We start from the raw sequence: 26,919 nt of genomic DNA on the forward strand, positions 1-26,919 counted from the left end.
GTCATGAACTAACTGAATTGTGTCAATGGCATGTTTTATTAATATTTTATGTTTTAATTTTGGCAGCTGTTTTTCTTTTATGTAGAATCAGATCTCTTACTTAATTCCATATTTGTCATTAAAAAACAGACATTATTCTAGAGTATAAACAAAAGAGTAATCAACCACCTCCATTATCCACTGTAGGGAGTGTACAGTACTTCTTCATAAATACACTGATGATTTCCAGCATAAACTCTTGCTTCTTGGAAAGTATTACAACTAGGTATTAAGTAAAATAGAAGAATTTTGAAAACTTGTCACCATTTAATTTGGTCTTTAAAGGCTACAAGTGAAAAATAAACACGCAAGCTGGAGGACCAAATAAAGTAATATAAAATGCATTGCTTCTCCTGAAACTTCTTTTGCCAAGAATTCTCATATTTCCTTCTTGTTTCACTCAGATTTGGCAACTGTGTTATCGTAAGTTGGTGGAGGAGGAAGAGGATTTGGTTCAGCTGCCACCTCTTCACCGCTAATGACTTGGTAAGGCACAAAAACCATGGTTGGCTGTAACAGAAAAGAATAGTCATGACACAACAATATTCAAGGACGAATCTGTTACTCTAGGTAGGAGGAATAGATTCTCCAGTATTTTTGATTGCGATGCTAGGAGTCTCACCACTCCTGAGGACCTTTGGGGGCTGATTTTATTTTGCATGTTACTTTTTATTCCAGTTATATACTGCTTATATTTTATGTTCTGTATTTGTAAACTTACTGAATTGTTGTAAACCTCCAAGGCTCCAGCTCCAGAAGGTCCCACAGAGTTGGCCTTCTCCAGGTCCTGTTGACTAAACAATGCCATCTGGCAGGACCCAGGGGAAGAGCCTTCTATGTGGCGGCCCCAGCCCTCTGGAATCAACTCCCCCCAGAGATTCGAACTGCCCCCACACTCCTCGCCTTCCACAAGATGTTGAAGACCCATTTATGTCGCCAGGCATGGGGGGCTAATCCCCCCTTCTGACTTGTAGCATTTGAGTGTGGTGTGATTATGTAGCATTGATTGTTTTTAGTAATAATGGGTTTAAACTTGTTCTTTTTAATATTAGATTTGTATTATATGGTATTGTTATTGTTGTTGTGAGCTGCCCCAAGTCTTCGGAGAGGGGTGGCATACAAATCTAATAAATTATTATTATTATTATTATTATTATTATTATTATTATTAATATTAATAATAATAATAATTGAGGAGCAAATAAATAAATAAATATTATCCTCATGATTTATTCACAAAAGCTATCAGATTATTAACTTAATTTAACAATTTAAAGGCCCAAAGAAGATCCATTTCCTTCCAGGAGAAATATGTGATCAAATGACAGAATATTTAGATTAATATAACAACTCTACTAAAGTAAATACAGTGATACCTCTATTTAAGAAGTTAATTCATTCTTAATTCCTCTAGCAGCCCAGAAAAGCCCGAGATGGCCTTAAAGGGGGAATGGCAGGAAACTGGCCGGGCCTTCGTGCTGCTCTCAAATTTCCTGGGAAATTTTTCCAGATTCAGTTTCTTAAGTAGAAAATGGTTCTTAAGAAGAGGCAAAAATAATATTGAACACCTGGTTCTCATCTAGAAAAATTGTTAAGTAGAGGCGTTCTTAGGTAGAGGTACCACTGTTTATGCATTTAGAACTGACCCCTCTTAAAAGAGGAAATGAATTTCTGCGTCACTGAATTATAAGGAGATCACACAAGCTGTGTTTTATTCATGACATTCACTCTCTAGAAAAATAGAAGCTGGGAAAAATGCATCATGTAATTTATTCATATGCGGAAGCAAATAAATCACAGGGTGTTGGATCAATAGTCAAGTCTCATCTAGTTATGAATATTACCGGGCAACCTGAGTTACCAATCTCACTTATTGTTCAGCATAATGAGAACTCCTCAAGCTATTATTGAAGTATCAAATAGTTACCTGGTCATCACCACAGCAGGTTGCCTGGCACACGAAATGAGCCAGTGGAACAGCGATGCAAAATTCCAGCAGGCTGAACAAGAGCAGCATACAGGAGACGCCATATCTTATATTGTATAAACTCTGTACAGTCTATGTGGAAAGATAGTTGTAATTTGCTGAGAAAATAAGGTAATACTATCTCTTTTATTTTATTTAAAGAGCTACCCCTGCGGTCAGCAACCTTAAACACTCAAAAAGCCATGTGGGCCAGTTTCGCAGAGAAAACAAAACACCCAGAGCCACAAAACCTGGATGGGCCTGGCCAACTCAGTGTCACTCACTCCCACCCAGTCACCTGACACACACCCCTAGCCACACCTACCCAGGTTTTGTGGTTCCGTGTTTTCTATGGGAAATAAGTAACTCCATCTCTGTCTCCTTCCCTCCCTCCCTCTCCTTCTCCCTCTCATCTGGGGGCAGGCCACCATTCCCGGTCCTACCGGAATGGGCCGGGAGCGCATGTCCCTCCCCCTCCCCCCTGACTGCCTGTGGTGGGGTCAGGAAAGTGCAGACGAGATGGAGGAGGAGGAGGAGGTTACGCCCATTGCTCTGGCAGCCCAGCTTTCGAAAAGTAAGGGGGGAAACAAAGCTGGCGAAAAGCCCGAAACAGTTAGAAGGTGCAGGGAGTGAAAGAGAATGATACGCTAACTTAGAAGTGTATATTCTTTCATTTCTTTTTCTTTTGTATTACTAATAATTTTCCCTTTTCCTTTTATATAAGTATAGAATATCTTAAAATATAAAGAAATTTAATTAATAAGTTTAATATTATAAATACAGCGGGTTTTCGCGAAGTAGCGCTGCAGAAGTAAAAACACCATCTGCGCATGTGCAGATGGTGTTTTTACTCCCGCAGCGCTAGCGAGGAACCGAAGATTGGGGGCGGCGCGGCTGTTTTAAAATGTCACCGCTGGCATGGGGGGCTTCCTAGCAGCCCCCCAAACCCGGGTTGGGGGTCCAGGGGGTGCTGGCAAGCCCCCCAAGCCGGCGGCGACATTTTAAAACAGCCGCGCCGCGCTGGCTGTCGGCGCTTTCGAGCTGAGTCCCGGAGCGAATTCGCTCCGGGACTCAGCTCAAAAGCGCCGACAGCCAGCGCCAGCGAACGGCTTCTCCGCGCTGGCTGTCGGCGTTTTCGAGCTGAGTCCCGGAGCGAATTCGCTCCGGGACTCAGCTCAAAAGCGCCGACAGCCAGCGCCAGCGAACGGCTTCTCCGCGCTGGCTGTCGGCGCTTTCGAGCTGAGTCCCGGAGCGAATTCGCTCCGGGACTCAGCTCAAAAGCGCCGACAGCCAGCGCCAGCGAACGGCTTCTCCGCGCTGGCTGTCGGCGCTTTCGAGCTGAGTCCCGGAGCGAATTCGCTCCGGGACTCAGCTCGAAAGCGGCGAGAATGAACGGCGTGGGCGGGCGAAGGGCGGGCGGCAGCGAGGAGTTTGCGTGGGCGGTGGGGAAACTCCTTGCTGATGCCCGCTGCTCGCCCTCCCGCCAGCAAGAGGGGGAAGACCCAGGGAAGCCGCCCAGCAGCTGATCTGCCGGGCGCCATCTACGCATGCGTGCCCATAGAAAAAAAGGGCACACATGCGCAGATGGTGTTTTGACTTCCGGGTTGAAAAATCGCAAATTACCCTGTTCGCAATGGTCGGGGACGCAATAACCGGGGTATTACTGTATAGATTTGAATCCAACAAGAATGTAACTTACATGTGTGGCATTTCTGTTTTGATCTGACTACAGTTAGGTTTTTTATATTTCTGTATTAGTTAGACTTCTACGGCAAGCGGAGCAATGGTAGCTCCTTAAATGTTTAGTGTTGTATGTCCTTGTTTGTCTTTTTGAAAATTAATAAAAATATTTTTTTTAAAAAGAAAGAAAGAGAATGATACACACAGACAGTCTCTCTCTCTTTTACTCTCCCTCTGTATCTCTCTCCCCCATCTCATCCTCTTTCTGTGTATCATTGTGTGTGTCTCTTTCTTCTGTCTCTCTCACCTCCTCTGTGTATCTATCTGTATGTGTTCTTCTATGTCTCTCTCTCCCTACATCCTGCCTCCCCACATCCTGTTTGTGTCACTGCTAGGCCAAGGCAACAAACTCTTTTGGGGGCGTTTTGCTACATCTTTTATTTCTTCTGTTTTTTGAAATCCAGGATAGCAGAGGAATGATCTCCAGCTAATCTAAATGTAGTTCATAAAATCATCTACCACAATGTCCTACAGCTCAATGAATATTTCAGCTTCAACTGCAACAACACACATGCACAAAATAGATTCAAACTCAATGTAAACCTCTTGAAACTCAATTGCAGAAAATACGACTTCAGCAACAGAGTGGTCAATGCCTGGAATGCACTACCTGACTCTGTGATTTCTTCCCCAAACCCCAAAAACTTTGACCTTAGACTGTCAACCTTACTTGGTTCCTAAGAGGTCCATAAGGGGTGTGTCCTATCATCCTTGTCCTACCATCCTATTGTCCAAATTTACCTATACCTACTTTGCTTTTTTAAAATCCTATCATTTTATACATGTTTTGACAGAGAGAGAGAGAGAGAGAGAGAGAGAGAGAGAGAGAGAGAGAAATAATAAAAAAGACTCACCAAAATCTATCCCAACCTTAAAGACACATGTTGGAAATGCAAGAAACACCCAGGAACCTTTTTTCATATGTGGTGGTCGTGCCCCAAAATTCAAATTATATGGAAAACCACACATAGGTGGCTTAGAGATATACTGGAAGAGGAAATTGAATACTTTCAAGAAAGCATGCTCCTGGGCATTTGGAAATTATGTTACCCCAGACAAAAGCTCTATCTGATGACCCACATAGTTACCCCGGTCTGACTTTCAATAGCACAATTATGGAAGAAAGAAAATACCCCATCATAAAATTTAATCATTGAAAATTGTTTCAGTTGTGCTGAAATTGACATTACTGTATAATAACAATACAATAAACAGTAATACAAATCCAATATTAACAAAAGCTAAAATTAAAACCCATTAATATTTAAAAAAAACAATCAATACTATACAGTAAACATGTATCACTTAGGGTACTACAACAGAAATGGAGTATCTGCTGTACTTTTCTTCCGCCCTCAGTTTGGGCATCTCTCAAGTTACATTTAAGGTATAATAAAGGTGCATATGAAAAGACATTGGGTACTGATAGCACAAGTACTACTAATCTTTTGAAAACAGGAAGACAACTCATGCTACAATTAGATGTATGCTGCAAGACAGAAGATCTGAAAGAGGCTAACAGAAGCTATCTCCTCTGGGCAGAGTTTAAACAATATTGTAAAGAAATTTATTTTGCTTATTTATCAAATGCAGATACAGTGATCCCCCGTTTATTGCGTCCCCAACCATTGCGAACAGGGTACTTCGCTATTTTTCAACCCGGAAGTCAAAAATACCATCTACGCATGCGTGCCGGGCACGCATGCGTAGATGGCAGCGGCTTCCCTGGGTCTTCCCCCTCTTGCTGGCGTCAGCGAGGAGTTTCCCCACCGCCCACGCAAACTCCTCACTGCCGCCCGCCCTTCGCCCGCCCACGCCGTTCATTCTCGCCGCTTTTGAGCTGAGTCCGGGAGCGAATTCGCTCCCGGACTCAGCTCGAAAGCGCCGAGACAAGCCGTTCCTTGCCGCTTGCTATCGGCGGTTTTGAGCTGAGTCCGGAAGCGAATTCGCTTCCGGATTCAGCTCAAAAGCGCCGATAGCAAGCGGCAAGGAACGGCTTGTCTCGGCGCTTTCGAGCTGAGTCCGGTCAGCTCGAAAGCGCCGAGACAAGCCGTTCCTTGCCGCTTGCTATCGGCGGTTTTGAGCTGAGTCCGGAAGCGAATTCGCTCCCAGACTCAGCTCGAAAACGCCGAGAGCCAGCGCCCCCCGGACCCCCAACCCGGGTTTGGGGGGCTGCTAGGAAGCCCTCCATGCCGACGGCAAACAGCCGCCCCGCCCCCAATCTTCGGCTCCTCGCTAGCGCTGTGGGAGTAAAAACGCCATCTGCACATGCGCAGATGGTGTTTTTACTTCCGCAGCGCTACTTCGCGAAAACCCGCTCGTTGCGGGGGGTCCTGGAACGGAACCCTCGCAACGAGCGGGGGTCTACTGTACTGCCTATCTCACTGTCAAAGTAAATAGATGTAATTTACTTGTCCTCCATTTCCCAACAGGAAATTTAGAGGGTCTGTTTTCCTGTTGCCTAGAGAGAAGTAATGGAGGAGAGTGTCTAGGAAGACTCTCAGACACCCAGGTAAGGTACTGTTGCAGCTGGATAAGTTCACCAGTTTCGGGAATGAAGACCACAAAGCGATAGAGCAACACAGGTTTATTTGTGTGCACAGATTCAGAGTACTCACATGAGAAAGTCTGAACCCCGGGTTCCACCCAAGGCCATATTCTTATACCTTACACAAAGCTGGGATGACCAAGGTTTATCATCAATCTACCAATAGCAAGTTATTGTTGATAATATGTCCTTATACAGGAAAAGGAGAAGTAAGTAAAAACAAATCACATCCTAAACAGGAAAATATACCTTAATATGTTCTATTTGGCGGCTTACAACATTATCTATAAATAAAAGTGACAGGACTCCCCACTGTCCTAACATATCTACTCTTGGTCACCCGACTTTTTCTCCAAGAAAGGGAAATAGATTTTGTACACCTTGTTGAATGGGTTTGGAATAAGGGAAGAGGAAAAGACTAGTTTCATACAAATACAGCTAATGATGACTTACTCACATCAGGTGTAAATCTTACTTATGGGCTGAGGATTGGGTAAAGGTAATGTCATGGGAAAATTGGCAGCAACAGAATATAGTTAAGGGCAGCAATGTGATTTAGATTCAGCCAGATACAATATATTGTTTCTCCACAATAAGGATGCAGCAACCCAACTTTTTTCCAGTCATTTGTCAGGCTGGAAAGGAGAAAAGCACTGGATGTGATACTATGATGATTTAACTCTTAGAAGAATGCAAAGAGCAGCATGTTACAAAATACTAAAAATTCAAGCCGTTGATCCCAGGTATCGGTGTGGTTCTAAACTGTCCATACTTTAAAACTTACCTAAATTTCAATTTTCTAAAACTGGGTGGCAAATGCAAAGAAAGGATGAGGATGTGGGTGTGCAGGAAAAACTGGTGTAGTTTCAACCTGTGCAGCTATATTCTATGTTATATAAATTCTCAGGTATTCCTGTTTGTGAGCACCCATGCCCTACTGCAAAACAATTTGCACTGTACAGAGACATAATCAAAAGGTATATCTAAAACATATTTACTACTTTTAAAAAAAATCTGTCCCCATCCCCACAAAAGAAAAATGAAAAACCAAACCAGGGAGAGCCTGGTAAAGAACCTCACACTACTGACAAGAGCCTACAAAACCTATGCCAGACCCATTCTCAAATACAGCTCATCTGTCTGGAACCCATACCACATCTCGGACATCAACACCAGGGCCGCTGATAGGGCGGTACTACTGGGAGTGGTGTCACGGGCCCGGCCAAATTGAACAATGAAGGGGGCCCGGTTTTGCCCGCTGGCCTCCTGGCGCCTACAGTAATTTGTGCCCAGTGAGCAGCTCCTCGCACATGCGCAGTACCGGCCCTCTCTTGCCAGCCGCCTGCCTCACCAACGAAAAAGGCGGGCCCTCTGGCCCTCGCAAGGCAGGACTCGAAGCACCGACGGAGCCTTTGGCAGCGCGGTCCTCCAGTCCCAAATAAAGCGTGCGGCGAAGGTAGGAGCCCCTTCGGGGTGGCGTTTGCGCTTGTGTTAGTTGCGCTTGTGTTAAATTTTGTTTCTTTCCTAAGCAGCCTTCTGTGTAAAAAAATCCATTTGGGAATGAGTCGTTCCCAAATGGATTTTTTTACACAGAAGGCTGCTTAGGAAAGAAACAAAATTTAACACAAGCGCAAGTTGTAGGCTTCGCACGCATGCGCCAGCATCCCCGAAAAGGGGCCCTGTGCACCCTTTTCCAAGGGTGCGCATGAAGCCGCGGCCGCCCCCACCCCCGCCCCTCTGGCCCCCTCGCGCCCCCCCTGGCTACTTGCCGCTGCCCTCGCCCGCCCCGCCCGCTCAGCCTCTCTTTCTTCTCTCGAGGCATTCTCACAGTGGGGCCGCCGGCCGGCAAAGGCGATTTTCAATGTCGGGCATGCGGGCTGACGCGCGCTCTCTCCATCTCCCTGCCAGCCTGCCCGGAACATTCAAAGTAAGAGCGAAGGTTTTTCTTACTTTGAATTTTCTGGGTTGGGCTGGCAGCAGGGGGATGGGGAGAGCGCGCATCAGCCCGCATGCCCGACATTGAAAATTACTTTCACCAGCCTCCGGAGAACGAGAGAGAGTGAGAGCGATGACAGAACAAGATAGAGAGAAAGTGAGAGACACAGAGAGAGAAATAGGGGGAGAGAAAGAGATAGCAAGAGAAAGAGAACGAGAGAGAGAAAGAGTGTGAGAGAGAAAGCAAGAGAGAGAGAGAAAGAAAACAAGAGAGGGAAAGTGAGAAAAAGAGAGAGAGAAAGAGGGGGGAGAGAGAGAAAGAAAAGAGAGAAAGATGAGAGAGGAAGGAAGAGTGAGAGAGAGGAAGAAAGCAAGAGAGAGAAAGAGAGAAAGAAAGTAAGAGATGAGAGAGGAAGGAAGAGAGAGAGAGGAAGAAAGCAAGATAGAGAAAGAGAGAGAGAAAAAGAGAGAAAGAGAGAGAGAAATGAGAGAGGAAGGAAGAGAGTGAGAGAGAGGAAGAAAGCAAGATAGAGAAAGAGAGAGAGAAGGAAAGAAAGAAAAAGATGAGAGAGGAAGGAAGAGAGGAAGAGAGAGGAAGAAAGCAAGATAGAGAAAGAAAGAAAGAGATGAGAGAGGATGGAAGAGAGTGAGAGAAAGAGAAAGAAAGCAAGAGAGAGAAAGAGAAAGAAAAAAGAGATGGGAGAGGAAGGAAGAGGTTAGGTTAGGTTAGGTTAGGTTTATTGGATTTATATGCCGCCCCTCTCCGCAAACTCGGGGCGGCTCACAACAATAATAAAAAACAGCACAGTACATAATACTAAATCCAATGCCCACCCATCTAGTTACAATTTAAAATTAATAATCTCATAAAAACAGTATCTATAAAAAATAGGCACACAGTCAATCAATCAACAAAACAACATGGGCAAGGGGGAGGTGTTTTAGTTCCCCCATGCCTGACGGCAAAGGTGGGTCTTAAGGAGTTTACGAAAGGCAGGGAGGGTGGGGGCAATCCTAATCTCAGGGGGGAGCTGGTTCCAGAGGGTCGGGGCCCCCACAGAGAAGGCTCTTCCCCTGGGTCCCGCCAGACGACATTGTTTAGTCGACGGGACCCGGAGAAGGCCAACTCTGTGGGACCTAACCGGTCGCTGGGATTTGTGCGGCAGGAGGCGGTCCCGAAGATATTCTGGTCCGATGCCATGAAGGGCTTTATAGGTCATAACCAACACTTTGAATTGTGACCGGAAACTGATCGGCAACCAATGCAGACTGCGGAGTGTTGGAGTGATATGGGCATACTTGGAGAAGCCCATAATTGCTCTCGCAGCTGCATTCTGCACGATCTGAAGTTTCCGAACACTTTTCAAAGGTAGCCCCATGTAGAGAGCGTTACAGTAGTCGAGCCTCGAGGTGATGAGGGCATGAGTGACTGTGAACAATGACTCCCGGTCCAAATAGGGCCGCAACTGGCACAAGCCCCTGTCCCAGGCCCGCCAGAGATCATCCATCAACGCGACCAAAGCAGTTTCCGTGCTGTAGCTGGGCCTGAATCCAGACTGCTGAGGACCTAGATAAACGGCTTCATCCAAGGACCGCTGGAGTTGAAGTGCCACCACCTTCTCAACAACCTTCCCCATGAAGGGAAGGTTGGAGACTGGACGGTAGTTATTAAGCACGGCTGGGTCCAGGGAAGGCTTCTTGAGGAGGGGGCGCACAACCGCCTCCTTATAAAGGGGCGGAAAGGACCCCCTCCCCAAGGAGGCGTTGACAATCTCCTGGACCCAGCTCCGTGTCACCCCTCGACTGGCCGAAACCAGCCAAGAGGGACACGGATCCAGTAAACAGGTGGCGGAACTCACAGCTCCAATGGCCTTGTCCACTTCATCAGGTGTCACCAAGTCAAACTCCTCCCAGACAGATGGACAAAGACGTTTAGCCCCAGTCACCTCGACTGACTCATTGTCAGGCGACTCTGTTTCACAATTGGAGTCGAGGTCCGCTCGGATCCGAGCGATTTTATCAGCGAAAAACGTGTTAAAATCCTCGGCACTACTCTGCAAGGGCTCCCCAACTCCCCTCTGATTAAGAAGGGAGCGGGTTACCCTAAACAGAGCGGCGTTGTTGTCCTCACGGCGCAAAGCCACACAGTCCCGGATCGCTTGCTTCCCCGGCCAGCAAGCCGGCTGCCTGGGAAAGCGTTTTTCAAATGCGCTGCTTTCCCAGGCAGCCGGCTTGCTGGCCGGGGAAGCAAGCGATCCGGGACTGTGTGGCTTTGCGCCGTGAGGACAACAACGGCGCCCCACCACCCGTTCCTGCAGACGCGATGCCTTGCGGCTCGTTTCCTCTTCCCGCCGCCGCATTCGGAGCCCGAGAGGGGGAAAGAGAAGAATGGAGAGAGAGCCGCGCGCCGGAGGCGGACGCCGCTGCCGCCTCAACAGCAGCCATGGGAGGGGAGTCGCTGGAGCTGCCCCCGGACTTTCCACAAGCCCAATGCCGCCAGCCCACATGCCCGCCTCTTCCCGCAGCGGCAGTGGCGGTAGTGCTGCCCAGCGCTCCGGCGTTGTCCGGGCTTCTCACTGCCGCCTCAACAGCAGCCACGGGAGGGGAGTCACTGGAGCTGCCCCCGGACTTTCCACCAAGCCCAATGCCGCCAGCTCACATGCCCGCCTCTCCCCGCGGCGGCGGCGGCAGTAGTGCTGCCCAGCGCTCCGCCGTTGTCCGGGCTTCTCCTGCCACGCGCAGCCCAGCAGCTCGCTCCGGCTGGCGGCGGCGGAGGAAGGCGAATGCGGCTTGGAAGCTGGGAGGGGGGCGGAACGTCTTTGACCACTTAGGTCTTCCTCTGAAAGGAAAGCGTGGAGGCTGCCTCTCTCCTCCCATATTTTTTTTCTATTTTCCTCCTCTAAAATCTAGGTGCGTCTTATCAGCAGGTGCGTCTTATAGAGCGAAAAATACGGTATATACTACCCAATGTCTATTCTCTTCCATATGTATTGTGTATTGGACAAAGAATAAATAAATAAATAAATAAATAAATAAATAAATAAATAAATAAATAAATAAATAAATAAAAAGAAAAAGAAAAAAGAAATCTACAAAGTCCTAAGCACTTTGTACCTTGATGCTCAGAAGGTTGCTTGCCCTTATTTAACAAATACATGTATATTTTAAAAATTCAAATGAAATAGAACACATCTCTTTGGGACTGAGACGTATTCAAAGAAAAATTTCAAACAAAGTCAAAGGGTCAGGGATATCCTGGCAGCATATATAATCTCCTTCTGCATTCTGCACATGAAGCCAAAGTGAAAGAAAAGATTGATTTACTTACGGCAAGATCGGTATCAGTATAGGGATAGACATAACGGGAACTACGATTGTAGATTATCAGCTCAGATAGATGCAGGCAGATACCACTTAATGACATTATAGCACTTATGATGTTCATTGCTGCACTGGATTTCACCTGAAAGAGCAATACACCAGAAGGAGAGAAATTATAATTATACTGTCAGCATAAATCTTATTAAATGCAAAGCATAAAAACAATTAGCCCAACTATGGTGAAAACAATGACAAAGAAATTATCTGTGGGTGTTTAATGACACATAGCCAGTCAGTGGTGAAACTAAACAACATTCACTAAGATCATAGGAATCAAAAAGCAGTAACAAGACATTTTCCCAAAGTGGAAATGCAAAGCCCACAAGTCTATTTGAAGGTTTTTCTAAAATTGTCAAATTCATTCTTTTTCTTTCTGGAAGTCAGTCTCCATTGAAGATCAGGTGGTTATAAGCGACAGGATAATTGGTACATTTTTTTCATCCCTTAACCTATGGCATGGGTGTCACACATGGCACGCGGAGCCATATCTGCTGGCACACAAACAATTGCCCTAGCTCAGCTCCAACATGCATATGTGTGCCGGTCAGCAGATTTCTTGCTTGCAGAGGCTTTGGAGGGCATTTTTTGGCTTCCAGAGAGCCTCCAGTGGATGGAGGAGTGGATGGAGGAAGCTGTTTTTGCTCTTCCCAGGCATTGAATTATGAGTGTGGGCACTTGCACATGCCAAGTGCCCACACTGCCTTAACACTTTGCTTAAAGTAATCCCACACTATTTATTGTAAGAAATTACATGCTCTAAGCATTAAATGCTCTTTTAACTATACAACATTATAGAGAGGCAGCTAGGGAGAAGGGAATGGAGAAACCCTTGGAGTGAGTAGTGAGAATTCTGAACATTTAAAAATTGCTCTGTTTTTAATTCTCCCCTGTAGAAATGTTGCATTTTTCTATCAAGATGGTCCTTTGCCTTTTCTTGAATCCACACAGTATTCCTTTAGAAGACAATAGCATTTCTCTGTTGCCATGAACACACTTTAAATCAAGGAGGGAGAGAAAGCAAGCTCTTTGCAGGAGGACCACCAACAGCTCTCTCCTCCCTTTGATTCCCACAATGATTCCTACTCAAGTTAGATAGCCTGCAGTACTGCATTCTAACCATTATGCCACTGCAAATCACCATTAATATCAGCAATTGAGGAAGCTCTGGTAGAACAAACACACACATGATGGTCATTGACTCTCTCAGGCTTCTCTCATTTTGGTCATGGTACTGACAGGATCTGAAGTGTTGCATGTTGCACATCAGGAAGGAACTTAGCAAGAAGCCCATCGCAAAATGGGGACCAGGGGAGGCTCAAATGCTGGATAGTTGAACATTCTCTACTGTTGACACAAAACTTTCAATAGAAACAAGGCTTGGAAGCAAAAGTTGAGGTGGGACTATTGAGTTTTTCTTTTCCAAATGTTGATATAAAATTGAGCAGTATCTGAAGAGAACTGACACAGTAAAAGCTCCAAAGAAACAGCATAAAATAAATTCAAATGCTACACAGGTTTCTCACCAAACAACTATTTCGATGGTTCGCAGCTGATACACAAAGTGATCCAGAAGTAATAAACTATGGAAAAAGAAAAAGAAATGATTATAGTCCACTGGAAACGAAAGATTAAAATTATCAAAAAAAACTCTGGCACCCATGAGAAGCCAGAGAGGTTCCACTTCAAACAGGACTTATATAAGGAGCAGTGGGCTATGAGCCGGAACGCTGAATTGCACTTGCCACCGCAGCTCGTAAGTTCTTGCGGGACCAGTGCGATTTTGCTGCTGTACCTGTGGAGGTAGCAAAATCGCGCATGGAGCCACAGGTGTGCCCATATTTCAGCATGCATGGGAGCAAAAAAACCTCACCGAAACACAGGTTCACCTGTGGCTCCATGCACAATTTTGCTTCCTCCACAGGTGCAGCAGCAAAATCGCATTGGCCCCGCAAGAACTTACAAGCCACAGCAGCGAGCGCAATTTAGCATTCCGGCTCATAGCCCACCTCTGTATATAATCCATTATCCATTTGCACATACTTACAAATATCCCTCCCCAAAAAGGGTAACCTCCAATTGAAGACAAGGTCAAAAAATAATAACGACCAGTGATTGAAGAAACCGAGGCAGCTCCAAAGCCAATGTGGATCAACCCAATCACAATTTGGACAGTCTACAAAAGGGAAATACACAAAATAAAACAAATTAATTATCTGAATTTGAGAGAGAAAATATGATTTTTAGTACCCGAGGGAAGGCATCACTTCATATCTTTGAAAGGTCCTTCAAAGGGCTTGGGGTTTCTTAGCTTCCAGTGCAGGTGTTGACCCAAGGCCTGGTTTCCTATGGTGAAAAACCCAAAAGGGGAGAAGGGACAGTTGTTGTCACTATGTACCAGACATTTCCTCCAGATTATGATCTGGTTTGACCCTCAGTGGGACTGCTATTGTCGGGGAAAAATATCACGATGGGCCATTGAAAGAAAAATGTCACCACTCATTACAGACTCCTCTCCTTGTGATGATTATGGTTAATCATAGTTATAAGCACAAAGTGACTTCAACCAGCTTAAGCTGGAACCAACCCATGACCAGGTTTTTCTGGAGAAATGCCCAACAACTGCACTTCTCTGAGGGAAGAGAAAAAAAGAGACCTTGGCTGAGCTCCACTTTTTCAGTTGAAGAGCAAAGCAAAAGAATGCACATCCGGAGTCAGAATGTTTTCCAGAAAAACATATGAAGCAACCAGGAAGGACTGAGGTTTCTGGAGTTGATTATAGAACTAGACAACAGCCAAGCCAAGTTCTAGAACTGCAACATGGGACCCTCAGGTCTTTACATAGCCCTAAAAGCTTAATGGATTCCAACAGGCACAGAGCAAAGCATACGTACCCCAAGCACTTTGGGCTCAGCGTTGAAGAATCTCTCCAAAGGACCCTTTTGTGGGACTTGCTGAGGAGCATTGGTGGGAATTCCAAGTTGCTGAGCTCCATACTGAGGATATGGAATGGTTCCAGATGCCTGAAGTGGAAAACTGGGGAATCCAGGCGCCATTTGGATTATGTTTCCTCCATTAGAGGGGGGGACAAATACGGTTCCACTGGCCATTCTGGCTGGAAGTATTGCCACAGTTAAATTACCTGCAAACAAACAAGTGAGGAAAAATTAATGTAATGAAGGAGGCAAATTCTGGTCCTTCTTCTTAATCTCACTTTATGATGTAACATTTGCCTGCAGTAAAACTGAAGAAAATTGCTAGAAGGGCAATAAAAACATACAACTAGTAGTAAAAACATGCAACTTTCTCAGAGACAGAAATATTTCTTTTGCCCACCATTCAGCCACAACAAAAGAAACATCATGCTTGACAAGCAAAACATTTTCAAGAAAAAAACCAAGAAAGTCCAGTTGCCTTTTGAAAAGCATCTTTGGGACAACCATGAACCTGGAAGATTGCAAATCTCCATGGACATCAGTTGAAGAAAAAGTTAATCAGATCATAGAGAACATAACATTTTTCAATGCAAAAAGTCTCTTTCTGATCTTAGCACCACCTCGGATTCCCCAATTAAATGATATTTCTATTTGGGCCAGATTTTATTGTAACTTGCCCTCCTACCGTTACTGGCACATGGATCTAAAGGCATCAAGCATGTATGACCATGTTGATTGCCATCTTTATTTATTTATTTATTTATTGGATTTGTATGCCGCCCCTCTCCGCAGACTCGGGGCGGCTAACAACAGTGGTAAAACAACATGAACAATCCAATTAATAAAACAACTAAAAAACCCTTATAAAAAAAACCAAACATACACACAAACATACTATGCATAACTTGTAATAGCCTAGGGAGAAAGAATAACTTAACTGGTGACAAAGGAAGGTCATATCAATTTGGACATAAGTTACTGTGAAGGACACAAGAGTAGGAATTTGTATCCCACCTTTGTTTCACTGATGAAGCTACATATCTTATCAGAACACAACTGGACCATCAGCCTCAGTTTTCTTACAAAACTCCAGACAACCCAGAAAAAAGTGAAATGATACAATAAAATCCCAACTAACATTGACATCTATTAGAAACATAGAAACATAGAAGACTGACGGCAGAAAAAGACCTCATGGTCCATCTAGTCTGCCCTTATACTATTTTCTGTATTTTATCTTAGGATGGATACAGTGTTCCCTCGATTTTCGCGGGTTCAAACTTTGCGGATAGCCTATACCACGGTTTTTCAAAAAAAAATAATTAAAAAATACTTTGCGGTTTTTTTCCTATACCACGGTTTTTCCCACCCAATGACATCATATGTCATTGCCAAACTAATAATTTTTGAAAATAAATAACAGAAAAATAATTATTGTTAATAAATAATTATGTTTATAAATATCAGGATCACAAGTGTCTTATTCAATGGTGAGTACCAGTAATAATGGTGAGTAAATGGTTGTTAAGGGAATGGGAAATGGTAATTTAGGGGTTAAAAGTGTTAAGGGAAGGCTTGTGATACTGTCCATAACCAAAAATGGTGTATTTACTTCCGCATTTCTACTTCGCGGAAATTCGACTTTCGCGGGCGGTCTTGGAACGCATCCCCCGCGGAAATCGAGGGAACACTGTATATGTTTATCCCAGGCATGTTTAAATTCAGTTACTGTGGATTTACCAACCACGTCTGCTGGAAGTTTGTTCCAAGGATCTACTACTCTTTCAGTGAAATAATATTTTCTCATGTTGCCTTTGATCTTTCCCCCAACTAACTTCAGATTGTGTCCCCTTGTTCTTGTGTTCACTTTCCTATTAAAAACACTTCCCCCCTGAACCCTATTTAACCCTTTAACATATTTAAACGTTTCAATCATGTCCCCCCTTTTCCTTCTGTCTTCCAGACTATACAGATTGAGTTCATTAAGTCTTTCCTGATACGTTTTATACTTAAGACCTTCCACCATTCTTGTAGCCCGTCTTTGGACCCGTTCAATTTTGTCAATATCTTTTTGTAGGTGAGGTCTCCAGAACTGAACACAATACTCCAAATGTGGTCTCACCAGCGCTCTATATAAGGGGATCACAATCTCCCTCTTCCTGCTTGTTATACCTCTAGCTATGCAGCCAAGCATCCTACTTGCTTTTCCTACCGCCCGACCACACTGCTCACCCATTTTAAGACTGTCAGAAATCACTACCCCTAAATCCTTCTCTTCTGAAGTTTTTGCTAACACAGAACTGCCAATGCAATACTCAGATTGAGGATTCCTTTTCCCCAAGTGCATTATTTTACATTTGGAAACATTAAACTGCAGTTTCCATTGCTTTGACCATTTATCTAGTAAAGCTAAACCATTTACCATATTACAGACCCCTCCAGGAATATCAACCCTATTGCACACTTTAGAGTCATCGGCAAATAGGTAAACCTTCCCTACCAGACCTTCCCCTATGCCACTCACAAACAAGTTAAAAAGAATAGGACCCAGAACAGACCCTTGTGGCACACCGCTTGTAACCTGTCTCTGCTCAGAATACTCACCATTAACAATAACTCTCTGATGTTTATGCTTCAGCCAGCTTGAAATCCACTGAACTATCCAGGGATTAAGTCCAATCTTCACTAATTTATCTATCAGCTCTTTATGTGGAACCGTATCAAAGGCTTTGCTGAAGTCCAGATAGGCAATATCCACAGCACCACCTTGATCCAACACCTTTGTGACATAGTCAAAGAAATCAATGAGATTAGACTGACATGATTTGCCTTCAGTAAAGCCATGCTGATTTGGGTCCAATAAGTTATTGTTTTTTAGGTGCTGATTTAACCTCTTTTTGAGTAGAGTCTCCATCATTTAAACCACAACTGATGTCAAGCTAACTGGCCTGTAGTTACCAGCTTCTTCTCTACTGCCCTTCTTGTGGATAGGCACAACACTGGCCATTCTCCAATCCTCAGGAACATCTCCTGTTAACAGGGATTGGTTAAACAAATCAGTCAGGGGGGTAGCAATGACAGATCTGAGTTCTTTAAGAACTCTGGGGTGGATGCCATCTGGACCCATTGCCTTATTTATCTTTAATCGTTCAAGTTCTTCTAAGACATCGGCTTCTAAGATCACTGGAGCTGAATCCATACAGCTGGAAGCAATGCTATATCCCTCCATAGTATTATTTTGTAGGGTGTCTTTTGAGAAAACTGAACAGAAGTAGCTATTGAAATGGTCAGCGATCTCCTTATTCCCATCAATGCATGTATTATTCCTGGTACTAAGCTTTGTGATGCTGCAGTTTTTCTTCTTCCTATCACTAATATATCTGAAGAAGGTTTTATCCCCCTTCTTTACAGATTTTGCAATTTCTTCCTCTTTTGAGGCTTTAGCAGCATATATTATCTGTTTCGCCTCCTTCTGTCTCATTTTATACACCTCTCTATCAGCTATACTTCCAGACTCTTTATACCTCCTATAGGCAGCCTTTTTTTCATTGACTATAGCCCTTACATCATTGCTAAACCATAGCGGTTTCTTCTTCCTTTTACCTTTAGTTATTTGCTTTACATAAAGTCTTGTGGTTTTTAAGATGGCCTTTTTTTAATACCGTCCACTGGGTGCTCGCTCCTGCCATTTTATCCCTCCCCTTTAATTCATTATTTAAATATTCCCCCATTGCATTAAAATTTGTTTTTCTGAAATCCAATATTTTGGTTGCAGTATAGGATTGCTCACAATCAGTTTTTACATCAAACCACAAACATAGATGGTCACTTCAACCTAAATTTTCTCCCACCTTGACCTCTGAAACCCAATTCCCATTTGTAAAAACTAAATCTAGAATATTCTCCCCTCTAGTTGGTGTCTCAACTAGCTGTGCCAGAGCTGCTCCTGTAAAGGCCTCTACTATATTCTTACTTTTGCATGTAAGGGCACTGGGGATATTCCAGTCAACATCAGGCATGTTGAAATCTCCCATAACCACAATATCTCCCTTTACTGCCATTAGGGTAATTTCATCCACCATCTTGTTGTCATGTTCCTCAGATTGCCCTGGAGGCCTATAGATCACCCCAATTCTAATGACAGAACCATCTTTATTTTGCATGCAAATCCAGAGGGTCTCCAGATCTTTACATGTATTTTGAATTAGTATTGTTTTTAGACTTTCTTTAACATATATGGCTACTCCACCTCCCCTTCTCTCTATTCTATCCTTCCTATACAGTGTATATCCTGGTGTGGATATTTCCCATTCATTAGAATCCTTAAACCATGTCTCAGTTATGGCAACCAGATCCAAATTATCTCTAGATATTATGGCCATTAACTCACAGAGCTTGTTGCTCAAGCTTCGAGCATTCGTGCACATTACCCGAGGAACATTATTTTCATTATTAGTTTGCCCCTTATCATCAGCAACTACATCTATTTTATTTACAGCTCCCTTTTCATAAGCTTCCAGAAACTGATTTATCCTCATTGGTCGGGGACAGAAATCATCCACATCTGTTACATCTCTGTCCCCTTTACCTAGTTTAAATGCCTGTCCAAAAAAGTTCTGAATTCCTCACCGAGCACCTGGGTACCTCTGTATGATGGATGCAAACCATCCCTCTTAAATAACTCCCTATTAGACCACCTACTGACATCATGACTTACATAGCCAAAACCTTCAGCTTTACACCACTGCCTTAACCACACATTAAACTCTCTGATACAAGTTGTTTTATCCTCCTGGCCACAAACCTGTAACACCTCTGAGAAAGTCATTGAATCAGTTATTTTACCCAGCTCCACACTTAGACATTGAAAATCTTTTTTTACTACATTAACATTTCTCTGGGACAAATCATTTGTGCCAAGATGCACCACCACATCAATGTCATTACCTTTACTCACAGCCTTGACAATGTTTGTAATCCGCCTCCTGTCCCTGCGGGCAGTGGCTCCTGGTAGACACCTCATCACCTTCACCACATCCTTGCTCTGTCCCAAATCAACACCTCTAACAATCGAGTCACCCACAAGAAAATGTGTCCTCTTTTTATTTCTACTAACTGCACTTGGTTTGGGGACACTATGCACCTCATTTAAAACAACTTCTCCTTTGAACATCCCCTCATTATCCTCCTGAGGGGCCTTGCTAATACCTACAACATCCTTACTATTTAAATCCGCAAGAACATTATAGGAATTGGATACAGAGACACCAAAGTTGCTATGTTTTTGCTCAACTGCACGTAATCTTCCTGAACCAACAGTTGTCCACACAGCCCTCCTCCTCGGGGGGCGCTGTGGAAGTGGAGGCTGCACACATGGCTGCATTACAGCACGTGGCTGGGACAATCTTTCCACTTCTCCCTGCAACCTACAAACTAAGGTCTGCAATCTAGAGATCTCGCCATATAAACTAGATGTCCTTATGCAAAGAGGGCAGCACCCCAAGTTCCACAAGGTACTACGGAACACAACAGTCAAACAAGTGTTACACTGCACCAAGCCAGTCATCTTAACAATGTATTGAAATACAAGTACTTAGCAAGAAAAACAACCCCTATTGCTACCAAACTTTGCTGATTTTGGTTTATAGTTATATGATTCACTAGTTTTCTCTCCTCTTTCTCTGTGTTCTGAAAGTGCAATTTAAAATGGCTTTTCTCACCTTTTTTATACTTAATCCTGTGGGTTTTTAAAAACTCTGACCCAATAGTCCAAATGAATGAATTTGTACAGTCCTTAAGAGAAAGCTACTTCCTTCTTGACCTGTATTAATGGGAACTCAAAGTTAAGGAAAAATTGACCCACCCTCCTCTGAATGGTAAAACTGAAATAGTGAATTTTTGTGAGTTTACACGGCGCCTTTGCGCGTATTGGGCGCTTCCATCAAGGCAAAATTGCCTGCAAACTCTTCCCTGTCCGCTAATTATCTCCCAAAATCCTCCCATCTAAAAGACCTGCGGTGGCTGAGAAGACCGCGGGTGGATGGCTGCAGGGGAGAACCGGCAGGCACCGGATGATCCGTAGATTAATTCCATATTATTTTTAAAAATAACTAGAAATTACTCACGGCGACCGCTCAAGACCAAGTAGGCGAAAGCTTCAGGGGAAACGAAAGTAACATAACCGGAACAAGTGGAAGGCAGAGTTCCTCCGACTACTAAAAGGAAGGATTTACTCATTGCTCAATCAAGGGTACCCCCTCCCCCCAAACCCCCACCCACCTACCCACCTTCTTTCTTCCCCTTTAACTGTTGAAACAAAGTTTGCGGCCAGGAACCTTCTGCTTGTTCAGAGATGAGAGGAAAACTTTCCAAGTTTATAAAGTCCCGTTATTCCCAGACTACAATGAACCACTGGAATCAAAATCATCCCTCGATATTTGGTTCGCTTCCCTCTCTCGAAGTACGCAAGTCCCGCGCTTGGAAGGGCTCATTTTCAACGCCTTGGAGACTGCCACAATCTTTACAAGAGTGCCAGAAATGAAAAGAAGACGACATGAATTGCGTTCCCCTCCCCAGATCTCTTTAAGTGCCCCCCGTCCAGCGGAGAGGATTTCTCTCCCCTCCCCCCTCCCAACGACCCCCACCTTTCCCTCCACCGGCGCTCCTTAAACAGCTTTCGTTTCCTCTTTTAGGCGTTTGAACAGGTAAAACCGCAACGGCGTGAAGGGGAGGCCGGAGGGACTCGAACCCAGCCTCCTATTGCGCCCCATGTGAAACTCTCCATGAAAAACTTCCATTGACCCCTGAAGCCGCTAAAATATCTGGGCCAGATCCTTATCAATAAAATTTACTTATCCAATAAATAAATAAATAAATGTGCGGATCACCTGCCTCCTCTCCCCAACCCTTGCTACTGAAACAGGGAATCAACTCAACTGCCCTGTGCGGGCTGCAGCTACTGTCTGATACTATTGGTTCCCACAAGCTTGGCCTCTCTTTTTTAAAATAAGTTTTTTTAATTTTTAAATCAAAATATATACATCTTTTATGAAGAAAGTGTTGTGGGATATATAATATACACTGCTCAAAAAAATAAAGGGAACACTTAAACAACAAGTAAATCAAACTTCTGTGAAACCAAACTGTCCCCTTAGGAAGCAGCACTGATTCACAATCAATTCCACATGCTATCGTGCACATTCAACTTCCTACAGAACAAAGTATTCAATGAGAATATTTATTCATTCAGATCTAAGATGGGTTATTTGAGTGTTCCCTTTATTTTTTTGAACAGTATATAATATATGTAATAATATATCTAATGTTCAATTTCAGCCATATTCTACTGTTTTCCACAATTTTTACCCTTATTCTTTTTTTCCCTCATACATGATTTTTTAAGACGTACCATTACAGTATATGCCTGATTATTATAGTCTCCATTTCTCTAGACACCTTTTAATTCTTTAATCCTCCACATTTAAATCTTAAATTATCTCATAATCAAACACCAATGGGTCTTTTTTTGAAAAATACTTTATTAGTTATTTACATTTTTAAAAAGGGTATAAACAATACAACAGTACAACATTTACAAAGTGCATGAAATTACATAATTATTTATGCATAGGAATCCATAGAAAAAAAAGGAAGAAAAAGAAAAAGTGAGAAGACAAGGGGGATAACAAGATACATATATACACTCATACATGAGTTGTTTTGATATCAGAGCTTAATATTTACACCTGCTGAATTGCAGGCTAATTGTTTTATGCAGCATATTCATTTATAACAATATATTTCCCCCCTCTTATTTATTATTACACATATATCTTGTTAATTTATTCATTAATATATCCATTTCTATGTGATTGCTTTCATATCCTCTATATTTTTCCATGGTATAATACTGCCTTACAATGGTAATATTTCCTCTTAAAAATAGTTTGGTTTTTCTCTCTTTATTCTTTTCTTTTCTTTTTATTTATCCAGATATACCACCTCTCCCAAGTATTGTGGAATTCCTTAGTATCTTTATCCTGTAGTTCATATGTAAGCTTTGTCATTTCTGCTACTTCATATACTGTATTTTTGTTATTAAATTAAGCAATGTCGGGAAGGATTCCTATTTCCAGGTTTGGGCATATATGATTCTTGCCGCGGTCGTTATGTATAGAATCAGATGTCTGTCATTTATTGTAACTTTATGCCTAATTATTCCAAGAAGGAAGAGTTCCGGTTTTAGTGGTATTTCTCTCCTATAATTTCCTCCATCATATTTTTAGTTTTCTTCCAGAATTTCTTAACTAGTGGACACGTCCACCACATGTGGTAGTGTGTACCTATTTTCACTTTGCAGCACTTCGGGGAGAGTCACACCAATATTAATTTCAGTCCTACTTCATCTAATGAAGCATTCCATAATTTATAGCAATGGTTCTCAACCTGGAGGTCGGGATCCCTTTGGGAGGGGTCAAATGACCATTTCACAGGACAAATTTCCCATGAAAGCTTCTATTCTGGCACCTTACATATTTGTATAATTCGACCAATCAGGCATTTACAGTGGAGGTGTCCCTCTGACCTTCCTGTCAATCAGCTTAAAAGCCACCACAACATGAGGAACTGTATTAAGGGGTCGCGGCATTAGACCACTGATCTATAGCATAATCTTTTTTCACTTTTATATACATAAACACAAACACACACAAACAATTATTTTTCAGTGGTTTTTTAGTACTAGCAAAATTCATTTTCTTCCTTTCCTTCCCAAACATATTCAAAATCAATGTTGCGCCATTATACACCTTTAATTTCTTGTCTTTTTAAACAACCCATTTATTTTCCCATTTTTTCAATATTAGTTTACTTCATTTTACAGTCAAGATTAATCTCATTTATTTTTTTCAATTTTATCTTTAAAAATATTTTATTGTTTATAGTATTCATCATCTTTTATATATTTTCAGTTTAACATACATAAGAAAAACCATTTTTCTAATAATTAACAATTTTTAGTACTAGTATAATTCTATTAAATCCTATTTACCTCAGACCCTATAAAATCTAGTTTTCTTCCTCGCTCCTTAATCTTCCTTTTTTTAACCATTATCTCTTAGTCTGTCTAACATTCCATTTTGTATTAATTTTCTGTTTTATCGCTTTTTCTTGGCTCCTTTTCGCCCCCTTTTAAACATTTTATCTGTATTTTATCTTTTCCTCTGAATCTTTCTAATAGCCTTTCGATAAATGGTTTGTGTGTCTCTCTCCAGAATTTTTCTTCTTTTCTTCTTTTTATTTCCCTCTTCTCCTTTTATCTGTTTCTTTTTTGGAAAGCCTTTCCCCCTTTCCCTCTCTACTCCTTCCATAACATTATAAATCTCAGTGAAATGGATGCTTGACACCCTTTTGTGTGTAGGCTGGGGGTGGGGCAACCAGCCAGGCTGATCAATTGGAAATTGTGTTTCCCTGAAAATAAGCCCTAGGGATGTTATAGAGGGCCTATGGCACACGTGCTACAGGTGGCATGTGGAGCCATATAAGAGGGAATGCAAGACTTTACCATGTTTCACCTTTAGCATGCATACACATAGAAACATAGAAACATAGAAGACTGACGGCAGAAAAAGACCTCATGGTCCATCTAGTCTGCCCTTATACTATATCCTGTGTTTTATCTTAGGATGGATATATATTTATCCCAGGCATGTTTAAATTCAGTTACTGTGGATTTACCAACCACGTCCGCTGGAAGTTTGTTCCAAGGATCTACTACTCTTTCAGTGAAATAATATTTCCTCACGTTGCTTTTGATCTTCCCCCAACTAACTTCAGATTGTGTCCCCTTGTTCTTGTGTTCACTTTCCTAAAAAAACCACTTCCCTCCTGAACCTTATTTAACCCTTTAACATATTTAAATGTTTCGATCATGTCCCCCCTTTCCCTTCTGTCCTCCAGACTATACAGATTGAGTTCTTTAAGTCTTTCCTGATACGTTTTATGCTTAAGACCTTCCACCATTCTTGTAGCCCGTCTTTGGACCCGTTCAATTTTGTCAATATCTTTTGGTAGGTGAGGTCTCCAGAACTGAACACAGTATTCCAAATGTGGTCTCACCAGCGCTCTATATAAGGGGATCACAATCTCCCTGCTTGTTATACCTCTAGCTATGCAGCCAAGCATCCTACTTGCCTTTCCTACTGCCCGACCACACTGCTCACCCATTTTGAGACTGTCAAAAATCACTACCCCTAAATCCTTCGCTTCGTGCTGGCCAGCTGATTTCTGGGCTTGGAAAAGGCCATTTCGTCCCCCGGATGCTTCAAGATAGCTTCCCTGAGGTCCCAGAGGCAAAAAAAAAAAAAAAATCACCTAACAGACAAACCGGAAATTCAGAAAAATGCACTTATGGGAAGACAGGACAGAGATTACCTGTTCAAACAGCAGGCAGAGACAGAAGTGGACACACCACATGGTCTCTGAAAAAGCAGAGTCAGTGTGCTGGATCATGGGAGTGGGAAGTTCATCTTTGTCTCCCTCTTGGCTTGCCTTTGGCTCAAAGGATCAGCAGGCTGCAGATGCTGCCAGATACTGTCAGTCCTCACACACTTGCTGCCTCTTGTGTGTATGCCAGGGTGAGGTGGAGGTGGGATCCCAACCGGGCTGATCAACCTGAAATCATTTTTCCCTTAAAATAAGTCATAGGGCTTATTTCGGAATCCATAAATATATGAGACCGGGTACTATTTTCAGGGACACTCATTAGGTAATAGGAATGATGAGAAGGATAACAGTAATATAGCCCTACCAGACAGTTTGACAATGTTGTATTAGTTGTTTAGCAGAGTGATGACATGGATACTCTTGTGTCTAGTTGTTTTGGCAGGCAATCTCCTATAGGGGGAACTGAGACATTCCTTTCCCCCTAGGCCTATACAATTTATGCATGGTATGTTTGTGTGTATGTTTGGTTTTTATAAGGGTTTTTAGTCATTTTAAATATTAGATTTCTATTATGTTGTTTTATTATTGTTGTTAGTCGATCCGAGTCTATGGAGAGGGGCGGCATACAACCCAACACAACCCAACCCAACCCAAACAAACAAACAAACAAACAAACAAATACATAATTGAATGAATGAATGAATGAATGAATGAATCAATCAATAAATAAATAAATAGTGTTATCTTTAGGGAAGAATTTAAGAGTTTATGTCCCATATGAGAGAGGTCCATAGATAATTTCTGGCTCGTGCAGGATATATGTCCTTAATGGAAGGCAGATTGGTAGCATTTTTAAAAAAAATTAGGTCTAACTCTATCCATTGAAGTCTGTGTCTGTCTGGTTTGGTTGCAGTGCTAAATCAGACAGTTATAGAGGTGCAGATGACAGACCCAATGGTTCCTTTGTAGAACTGTATCAGAAGCTACTTGAACAGTCTGGGCTTTCAGAGCTGGTGTAGGAAAAACATTCTTTATTTTACTGTTTTGATGATATTTTAATATTATGTGTCCATTCTAAGTCTTGGAATTCTATACAACCTAGGAAATTGAAGGTTCCTACCATTGATACTATGTTGTCCAGTATTGTAAGAGGTGATAGAATAGAAAGGCTTCTCCCAAAATCGACTATCATTTTTATAATTTTGAGTGTATTCAAGATTGTTCCAGACACACTGCAAGGCTAATTGTTCAACTTCCCATCTGTATACAGATTCATCAAAGAAAGGACATAAAGAGTGCCATCATTTCAACCGATCTAGATTATATTCAGGATACTGCCTATTAACCTAAGCCTCAAAAACTCTGCAAATGTACATTTTGTACACCTATAACATCATTGCAGGAGTCAAAACTTTCACCATGTAATTATGGGCAAAGAAGCAACGAATCTTCTCTATATTCCTGAGTCAGTCAGCTGGCACAATTTCACAATTGCGAAATCTTCCAGGATGCAGATAATGAAGGTGCTTATAATTTTCCCTGGGAGAACAGTAAAGAAATGTGGTGTTGATCAATTTAAATATCCTAACGATATGGAATATTTTAGTGATATACAAACCTCTTGTAATCTGTTCTAATTCTCTTAACAACAGTGGCAAAAATGGTCATAAATCAGGCAAAATTCACTTAAATTGTCTCACTTAGCAATGAATGTTCTGATCCAAGTTGCAGTTATAAGTCATGAAGTAACTGAATTGTGTCAATGGCATGTTTTATTAATAATTTATGTTTTAATTTTGGCAGCTGTTTTTCTTTTCTGTAGAATCAGATCTCTTACTTAATTCCATATTTGTCATTAAAAAAAACATTATTCTAGAGTATAAACAAAAGAATAATAAACCATCTCCATCATCCACTGTAGTAAGGTGGCCAAC

General features: G+C 42.5%; 1 protein-coding gene across 6 annotated transcripts; it reads right to left on the reverse strand.

Moving 5' to 3' along the window:
• Positions 1 to 17: 17 nt before the first annotated feature.
• Positions 18 to 26,740, reverse strand: LOC139175979 (membrane-spanning 4-domains subfamily A member 8-like). 6 transcript variants are annotated; one of them, XM_070767467.1, is made up of 7 exons: positions 26,106 to 26,740; positions 14,501 to 14,748; positions 13,654 to 13,782; positions 13,133 to 13,189; positions 11,557 to 11,691; positions 1,967 to 2,098; positions 18 to 549 (listed from the first exon to the last, which is right to left on the reverse strand). In XM_070767467.1, the coding sequence occupies exons 2-7, from the start codon at positions 14,714 to 14,716 to the stop codon at positions 436 to 438; spliced, it is 783 nt and encodes a 260-aa protein (XP_070623568.1). In that variant the 5' UTR covers positions 14,717 to 14,748; positions 26,106 to 26,740; the 3' UTR covers positions 18 to 435. The 6 variants fall into 6 exon arrangements, with proteins under 6 accessions (XP_070623568.1, XP_070623559.1, XP_070623548.1 ...); XM_070767458.1 differs by lacking the exon at positions 26,106 to 26,740 and adding an exon at positions 21,187 to 21,337; XM_070767447.1 differs by lacking the exon at positions 26,106 to 26,740 and adding an exon at positions 20,830 to 21,118.
• Positions 26,741 to 26,919: the final 179 nt, after the last annotated feature.

This window comes from Erythrolamprus reginae, chromosome 1, assembly GCF_031021105.1.
Source record: "Erythrolamprus reginae isolate rEryReg1 chromosome 1, rEryReg1.hap1, whole genome shotgun sequence".
In the NCBI taxonomy this organism is placed as follows: Eukaryota; Metazoa; Chordata; class Lepidosauria; order Squamata; family Dipsadidae; genus Erythrolamprus; species Erythrolamprus reginae.

What these genes read in the sequence shown, in the direction of transcription:
- LOC139175979 (XM_070767416.1), bottom strand. Translation starts at nt 17,459, where the DNA reads ATGATGGAGACTCTACTCAAAAAGAGGTTAAATCAGCACCTAAAAAAC. An exon ending in CTTTTTGGGGAGGGATATTT is followed by an intron (nt 13,190 to 13,653) that starts GTAAGTATGTGC and finishes CTTTTTCCATAG; the next exon opens with TTTATTACTTCTGGATCACT. An exon ending in ATACTGATACCGATCTTGCC is followed by an intron (nt 2,099 to 11,556) that starts GTAAGTAAATCA and finishes CTTTCCACATAG; the next exon opens with ACTGTACAGAGTTTATACAA.